General features: G+C 34.3%; 2 protein-coding genes across 2 annotated transcripts; both read right to left on the bottom strand.

The window, feature by feature from the left end:
* Window positions 1–1323: 1323 nt before the first annotated feature.
* LOC106293905 (nucleolin 2-like) lies at window positions 1324–3434 on the bottom strand. Its single transcript, XM_013729538.1, has 10 exons — window positions 3340–3434; window positions 3211–3253; window positions 2866–2993; window positions 2674–2724; window positions 2525–2577; window positions 2352–2448; window positions 2119–2259; window positions 1933–2024; window positions 1621–1857; window positions 1324–1528 (listed from the first exon to the last, which is right to left on the bottom strand). Exons 1-9 carry the CDS (start codon window positions 3370–3372, stop codon window positions 1662–1664), a joined length of 834 nt encoding a protein of 277 aa, XP_013584992.1. The 5' UTR covers window positions 3373–3434; the 3' UTR covers window positions 1324–1528; window positions 1621–1661.
* Window positions 3435–4345: 911 nt separating this feature from the next.
* Window positions 4346–5752, bottom strand: LOC106292170 (nucleolin 2-like). Its single transcript, XM_013727790.1, has 7 exons — window positions 5683–5752; window positions 5540–5582; window positions 5243–5388; window positions 4927–4977; window positions 4753–4847; window positions 4572–4671; window positions 4346–4474 (listed from the first exon to the last, which is right to left on the bottom strand). The coding sequence occupies exons 1-7, from the start codon at window positions 5713–5715 to the stop codon at window positions 4346–4348; spliced, it is 597 nt and encodes a 198-aa protein (XP_013583244.1). The 5' UTR covers window positions 5716–5752.
* Window positions 5753–9020: the final 3268 nt, after the last annotated feature.

Here is a 9020-nt window from a genome sequence, read left to right as displayed (position 1 = left end):
TCCATCACTGCCTATCCTAACAATAGGCGCCAATACAAAAGAAAATAGTGCTTTTGTGTTTCAGAGTAAACATTCAGAAGATTCTATTGGAGCTGATCCCACTGCTACTATCCAAGATCCAATAGATACTGTTACCATCCAAGATCTGATAGATACTGCTCATGACTCTACTTTAAATCCTACTGCGTCTTCAGAGGTATGCACATCCAACTTAAAGACTACCACATTATCTTTTTCTTCTCCTTCACAACTAGAGAAGCCCGCTTCTCCGCTTACTTCAGCTAGTTCTCCCGACACATTAGTAGATTCACAATCTACTCCTACTGCTACTCTGATTATGGATTGTTATCCATCCAACATTACCAACAACGAGGTCATTGAATCTTTAGTTGTTGATCTGATGACCATAACACTTATACATTTTACTTTTGAGAGCTCTTCTGGATTTTCAGTGTTAGGAAATGTGGATGAAGCTAAGAATGAGCCCGAAACTCAATCAGCTTGACAAGAGGTAGGAGGGAATCAAAACCTCCAATCAAGTACCAGAGCATGGAATGGAAGACAGTGCGAGAGAGGGGAAAGCGAGGCCGTGGTGGCTGTGGTTCATCTCATTAGCTATTGTTTTTTATCCTCATTTTATGGTTTCACTAGTCTTTATCTTTGTTAATTGGATAAGGTCTAAACACTGCACGAAGCTTGTTTCGTGCAAACTTTTTCCAGATCCTTGTAATATTTATGTTTAATATGAAAGCCTTTTTTCAAAAAAAAAAAAAAAAAAAAAAAATCTATGCTATCAGCCAGGGAGTATGACAAATCATTCTTAACATCTTCTCGGCTTCCTCGCTACACATCTACGGCGGTCTCGGTCTCTGCATGTAGACTTACCCCCGGCACTGTAGGGTCCCTCCTCATACTGATTCAGGGATCGCGCGATACATCGTCTCTAGGGCTCTGTTTCTACCGAAACGTTTCAACAAAATCAAAGCTGATCAGGCGTACTGGGCTTCTCAGAATTCTGCCTTGGGCTTCTATTTCTGCATCTGGGATCAACAACTTGGGCTTTTAAGCCTCCTTATATTTTGAGCAAAGCTTATTTTATCTGGTTGTCTTCGAAATACAATTCTGCCACTAATGGCTGTAACATTTTTTTTTTCTTTTTTGATCAAATGGCTGTAACATTTTTTTCAGTTTTTTTTTTTTTTTTTTAATATCTTACAAAAGGGTATAAAACATCACATTGATAAAATATCTTAACTGAAATATTTCATAATATAATATCAATAAAATATAATATCTAAATATAAAAGTTTAGACCAATAATAAAATGGCAATTAGTGAAGCCATGAGTTTAAGGAATTCATTAAAAGTTTCTACAAAGTAAAAATGTCACACCCACAAAAACAAAACAAAATCCCAGGAGTAACCAACTCATCATTCATATAAGTTAAGTTTTTTCCTCATAAACTAGGCAAAAAAAGGGCTGAAAGATAAGACGAGCTCTTTAACTAATCATCAAAGACGACCTTCGCTGGAGAGACAAGACAATACAAAAGCAAAAGCTTATGAGAAAGAGATTCCACAAGTCACAAAAAGCTTCAAGGAACGAAGTGAGGAACAAACCTTGGGCAGAGGGCGAAATTACACTTGCTTTGCTGGGTGTTCTACGGTCTCATCTCACCATTGCCTCTTCCAGGTCCTCTCTTGGAGGAGTCATCATTGCCACGTCCACTATTTCCATCAGCATTCTTTTCTTTTGGTCTAGCTTCAATCACCACTATGTTCCGTCCTCCTAGTTCACTTTCGTTTAGTTCCATTGCCTTGTTGAATCCATCCTCACTAAAATCTAGGTAAGCCACCCTGATAGATTAAGAAAACATAAGTTCCCATGAGTATCATCATCATTCACCAAACTAGCAAAGAAGAGTTACTAACCCCTTGCTATCACCAGTCTCTTGGTAATAAGGAAGAGAAATCCTTTTGATCTCTCCACAATCACTAAAATGAGCTCTCAAGGAAGTTTTCATCTGTGCAATGTTTCAGAACGCAGATTAATTTTATTGTAAACATGTAGAAGAAATTGGTTTAAAGAAAGTTGAAGATGAGGGGAGGGGATCATACTTCATCTTCACTCAGAGACTTATTGAATCCTGTAACAAAAATCGTTTTGACTAGGTTTCGTGGACGTGGAGCAGGCTTCGCGTTAGCAAAATCAAGCAGAATATTGCGGCCTAGTAATGGTTTACCATTCAGTTTCATTGCCTACACATTCCAAACAACAACCAAGGATACATCCAGTCATATTTCAACATCCAATGTAACGAACGACTCCAACGTAAAGAAGAGCAACTTACCTTCTGAGCTGCTTCTTCAGAAGCAAACTCTACATGTGCGATTCCCTTAGCAAGTCTAACATCTTTGATTTCACCAACTTCTTTGAAGAAACTCTCTCTGTTTATGAGTTAATATTAAGTATTACAAGCATTCTATCTGAAGAACAACAAGAAGAAGAGTATATGCAACTTACAAGTCAGATTTTTCAATGTGAAAGGGAAGGCGTCCAGCAAATAACGTCTTGGGCTGTAAGATTTAACAATTAAAACATTTACATGAAACAATAACCATAACTAAGGAATATACAATTGATAATCCAGTATAACAGGATGGAGTTCTTACTTGTTTTGCAATTGGTTTCTGCTCTGCCTCCGCCATTTCAACATTAGCATTCTGGGTTTTTTTTTAATTAAAAGATAGATTTTCAAGTTAGAATAAAGATATACTTTAATCCTATATTTTCAAGTTGACTGACATTTATGCAACTAAAAAAATAATAATAAAGAAAATAGCTTGGTGGAAGAAAGAACCTACCTTCTTCTTCTTTTTCTTCTTCTTCTTGTTCTTCTTTGGTGGTGCCTTTTCCACAGCTTGAATCAACTCTTTCTTCTGCTTCTTGGCATCCTTTGGGATGTCCAAATCAACTTCAACATCTCTCTTACCTAACGAAAACAACCAAGTCAAAAATCAAACATCGTGTTTGGTCTGAAGTACTCAACGTACACAAACCACAAAGCGCCAACAATCAATTCAATTACAAAACAAAAAGCTGTTGCCTTTTCATCTTCGTCCAGACAGAGGGAGTCAAACACACAAAATCACTAAGCCAGAGCCCAAACATCGAACACCCACAAAGATAAAAGTAAAGAAGAATCTTACTTTTCTTCGACGGCTTCGTCTTTGAGTCAAGTGCTGCTTCAACCTAGAACATCCAAACATAGTTTCGATTAATTACCCCCAAAATTACAGACAAAAGAGGTAGAAGGAGAGAGAGAAAGATGACTCTACTTTGGTAATGGATTCTTTCTTAGACTTGACCATGGCTGGCGACTACTGCCTGTTTAGGGTTTTCGAGTGGCTGCGAAAAGAGTTTGGGGGTTTTAGGGAAGCTGTGTATTTCGTGTTTTTAAAAATGTTTAATTTGTATTGGGGCTGTATTAGAAAACTATTTTTTTTTAATCCGTTACAATAACATAAATAACTCTTAGTATAGGGACCAAAAAACAATAATAGAAAACTGGGGGACTAAAAGAAGAGCCAAGCTTTTCCACTAGTCATCAAAGACGATCTTCTTCTTCCCTGCAACAGACAGAGGCAACTACACTTGCTTTGCTGGGTGTTCTACGGTCTCACCATTGCCTTTTCCAGGTCCTTTTTGAAGCTGTCACGTCTACGTTGTCTGAGTGGACGTCCGCGTCTACGTCCTTGTCTACGCCCACTCTTTTGATCTCCGTTCTGTACTCTTGTGCTAGCTTCAGTCACCACTATGTTCCGTCCTCCCAGTTCACTTCCGTTTAGTTCCAACGCCTTGTTGAATCCATCGTCGTTGATAAAACCTAGGAAAGCCATTCTGAAAGATTAAGATAACATATGTTCCCATGAGTATCATCATCATCATCATTATCATTCACCAAAGAAGAGTTGTTACTAACCCCTTGGTGGCGCCAGTCTCTTGATCACAAGGAATAGCAAACCTTGTGATCTCTCCACAAGCACTAAAATGATCTCTCAAGGCAGTTTTCATCTGTGCAATGTTTCGCAACAGATTAATTTTTATTGTTTTTCATCAGAGAATTTACACAAAATATACAGCTATTGCAACATGTAGAAAAGATTGGCTTAAAGAACAGTTGAAGATGAGGATCCATACTTCATCTTCACCCACATACTTGCCGATTTTTTTTAACCAAAATCGTTTTAACTTGGCTTCCTTCTCCTCTCTGGAAGTTACCATCAGCATTGCTGCAAATATCCCCCCAGCAAAACAATCATATAAACAAACCAACTTTCACTTTCACAACATGTTAATGTTTTGTATTAAGGCAGGTAAGAAAAAGCACCTGCTTCGTGGAGCAGGATTCTTGTTAAAATCATCAAGCTTAATCTTGCGGCCTAGTAATGGTTTACCATTCAGTTTCAGTGCCTACATATTCCAAACAAACAACCAACGATACATATTCGCAATCCAACATCAATATATAACGAGACTCCAAAGTAAAGACTAAAGAATAGCAACTTACCTTCTGAACTGCTTCTACGGAAGCAAACTCAACATGCGCGTATCCCCTAGCAAGTCTAACAACTTTGATTTCACCACCAACTCCTTTGAAGAATTTCTCTCTGTTTTCATGAGTTAGAAGTATCAAATAACAGCACTCTATTGGAAGAACAAGAAGAAAAAAAACACTTATGTGCACTTACAAGTCAGATTTCTTAGTTTTAGATGAAAGATTTCCAGCAAATAGTTGATTTGATCCTCCTCGAGCCTGAGTGCTTGGTGTCTCATTGGTTTGCGTCTTATGATTAAGAAGAAAAAAACATGTCATAAAACATAATACAATTCACAGCCCCAATTCAACAGGATGGAGTTTTTACTTGTTTTGCATTTGATTTCTGCTTTGCCTCTGCCATTTCAACATCAGTATCCTGTTTTTTTTTTTGATTAAATGATTGATTTAAAATTAAAATAAAGATGTTTTTATTCTACATTCTATACAGGTCATAGGGGATACATAAAAATAATGTTTTATGAATTATGAAGCGGTTAATATCTCCTCAGAGGATGAGTCATCCTTCTCAGATATAGGTTTCTTAGCAAGGACTTTCTTAGTCCGGATGTGATTTTAACATATCAACTAAAAGTCAACTTAACCAAAGCTTTTACACATCATCAAGTGAATTGAAGTTATACCTTCTTGAGTTCTTTCTTAGAATCAGAACTATTGCTGGTCTCTACCTTCTTTGGTGGTGGTGCCTTTTTCTCAGCTTGAATCAACTCTTTTTTCTGCTTCTTGGGATTATTTTGGATGTCCAGATCAACTTCCGCATCTCTCTTACCTAAAGCACACAAGACAAACGAAAACAGCCAAGTCAAAACCAAACATCGTGTTGGGTCTGAAGCACTCTTCTAAACAACTTCAAACACGCCAGAGCCAAACATCGAAGCAACAGACAACCCCACAAACAAACAAACAAAAAAGACTCTTACTTTTCTTGGATGGCTTCTTCGTTGAGGCAGGTGCTGCTTCTACCTAGGAATCCCACAAAACCAAACAGAGTTAATTTAGATCACTCCCCAAAAATTCAGACAAAACAGACGGCGAAGACATGGGAGAGAAAGATGATTATTACTTTGGTGACCGATTCTTTCTTGTACTTGACCATGGCCACGGCTGGAGATGACGGGTGCTTAGGTTTTCGAGTGATTTTTGCTGCTAAAAGAGGTTTGGGGGTTTAAGGCGCTACTTGTAAGTAAGATTAGTACTTAGACACTTGACTCCCAAGCTTTACCAACTTTCAATTAATGTTTTTTTTGTCAGATAAAAGGATAAAATTGGAAAATATGCTTTCTTCATGTTTTTATTTTTATTAAGTTTTGATTTTTTTTTTAAATAAAATGATATGTTTTGCATTACTGATTTCTAAAAATAATACGCATTAATCTAGTCTCATATAAATTAATTAATGTTAGTTTGTGTTGGGCTGTATTAGAAACATAACTTAGGGGTTTTAATCCATTACAGTAACATAAATAATTAAAGTCATAATAGTGGGACCAAAAAAATATAATAAAATACTTACCGGTAAACTAAGGGGATGATTATTGGGATATTACCTCAAAAATCATATTTATAGTACTATTTTTCATGTTACACTAACCACTTTTACCTTTACTTTTTAATGAAGGGTAAAAAGCATTTATACATTTAAGGTTAACTAATTTAAACTTAAAATTTATAGTTGAAGGGTATGGTAGACTTTTTGGAATGTGAAATTTAGGTATCTAATAAATATATAAATAAATATTTCAAAAAATAAAAAAATAGTTTCAAACATAATTTTCGGTTTTCAAAAAGAAATTTTGAAGAAAAAATCGAAAAAAAAATTCAAAAAAAAAATTAAAAATGTTCAAATTTGAAAAAGTATAATTCGAAAACATAAAAAAATCATTTTTATTTTTTTATTATTTAAATAATTATTTATTATATGTAGAGAACATGTGTATAAGAGTCTTATGTCACTTAGTGAAAAATGTATTTTTGAAATTCCCCCATGATTGTTTATTTGGTTTCAAGATTTTGGATTTTGGTTTTAAGTTTTTTGTTTTTGGATTTTAGATTTTGACTTTTATTTTTTGATTTTGCAGTAGATATTAGTTTTGGAAAAACATGAATGTTGAGTTTAGATTTTGGTTTTTAGCTTTTTTTATTTTTGATTTTAAAATAAATTAAAATGTTCTTAATAGTAAAATATTTATGGGGGGTTTTCCAAATATGACTCAAAACTTGACTTTGATTGCCAAAGTATACTCAAATTTGAATCAAATGCAAAACTAACCTAAAAGCCTTGTGAAATTACAGTAAGCCCAATGTGACCAAACAAAAAAACATAAACCATTTTTACGAATATAGTCTCAGTAAGTCGTCTGAGATGCTGGAAGTCGTCTAGACGACCTACAAGTAAGCCGTCTCGTGTAGTTGATCTTAAAAATAATTTATAATTTTTCTAAAAAATATTTTGACAAATGAAATATTAAAATCTTGTAATTATAAACAGTTTTAAGTAATGTGAATTAAGATATAATTAAATTGAATAGTTTTCAGCATATATGAGTGAAAGTAGTTAATCATGATATTATTTGGTTTTATGGTTTGACAACAGATGTTGTAGTATTGTATGTATTCTTAGGGTTAGATTTTGGAAAGCTTGAATATTTTTTTTAAATATTTTTTTTACCTATAAGTGTTTATTTTTGTGTATATTAAACACTTTTAAAGTTTAATTTGATTTTATGAAGTGTTTAGTTAGTTAATTAAGTTTAGGAGTTATGTTTAGGGTCTAGACGACTAACTTGTAAGTCGTCTGGTGAATAATTTAAAGCAGACGACTTACATGTAAGTCGTCCAAATATTTCCGCCTAAAATTTTTAAAAAAATTATTTTTTCGCTTAAATAATTTAAACCAGACGACTTGTCTAGAAAAAGTCTTCTATTTTAGTTTCCCGATAAAAATATTTTAGTTTCCCGCTAAAAATATTAAAGTCTTCTGGGTGATTTACAAGTAAGTCGTCTGAATCAAAAATATTTAACCTAATTGGATTTTTTTGTCTCCCTATATAGAAAAATTTACACATTTTCTCTCATTCTCTCAAATGGCTGCAATAAAAATATAATGTTCATCATTGTAAAACTCTTCAACCTCTCTCTAATCTCTTCAAACTTATAAACACTAAGCTTTATATCAATTTATTGTTTTTGTCTCGTGTCTTATCCCACTGCTCTTTCTCATCCTCTTTTTCTGGTTTTGTTAGTGTTCCGTCAATGAAACCCAACTTTCTCTTGGTGTGCAAGGCGTTCCGCACATGCTTTGCCCAATCCTCATAGTTTTATCCCTTTAGTTGAACTGTCGTGATCACGTTTCCTGGTCCATCTGATGGATGAAGGTAAAACGGTGACAGAGTTTTCTTCTCCATCCCTTTCAACATACCAGCGCCGCCGCTGCCTTCCGCAAGCCCTCCGTCATCTTTCTGTGTCTCCATCGTTTCTTTCTGCAAAATTTTCTTCTCTCTTTTTTATTTTATTTTTTGGTTAATTCTTTATGAACAAAGAACCTTTGTTGCTCCGATACCATGTCAAAGAGAGAATACAATCTCGTGCCATCTTATTAATCTCACAAAAGGTTTATATACATAAGAGGGTAAGCTCTCGTATCATCTCCATATAAGGAATATTCACATATAGAGACATATGATTAATATATTATACAATATTTATATATGAGTCCTCGATAGGAGGTCGTAAGAGTAGAGGAAGAAGAAACCTAATGTTATGTGGGTTCTGATAATTTTTTTCAAAGGATTGGGTTTAATACGAAACTGTAATAAAAGCCTAGTTAAAAAAGGAGAATGAGATAACTGATTACACAAAATATACTTTTGGTTTAGTGAGACAACACGTGTCCAAAGATGCTCATGCTTCTTGATGATGTGGCAGCCTGACAACTCTACTTTATATATAAAGATTTGATTGTAAATTCATTCATGTCCATGACATGTCCACTCTTTTTTTTATCATGATGAGATACAAAGATAAATCTTAATACAAATCTGCGGAAGTCAAGTTGCGAGTGTCAATCCATATCAAAATTTGTTATTAAAAATATAACCAAAGAGGAGTTAAATATTAGTTTGTTAATAATGTCTTGTTAATTTTACTTCAAAATTTGGTTAGATAGCAAATTCTCCCTTTTTAAAATTTGTAGATGTGATTCTTTTATACATAATACATGATTAATTAATGTATTGTAAAAAGATGAAAACAGTCGTAGTACTAGTAGAAAACCCATAAAATGTGGGTTCTAGTTTTTATGTACAAAATGGTTAAAGAGGTGCAAATCTAGTTTTCCTGAAAAATAGAAAATCTAAAATCTTGATTGATTGGATGAAAACTAATTTTGGAAAAACAAAAAAC

This window comes from Brassica oleracea, chromosome C5, assembly GCF_000695525.1.
Source record: "Brassica oleracea var. oleracea cultivar TO1000 chromosome C5, BOL, whole genome shotgun sequence".
Classification (NCBI taxonomy): Eukaryota; Viridiplantae; Streptophyta; class Magnoliopsida; order Brassicales; family Brassicaceae; genus Brassica; species Brassica oleracea.
This window is presented reverse-complemented; position numbering and strand designations above follow the sequence as displayed.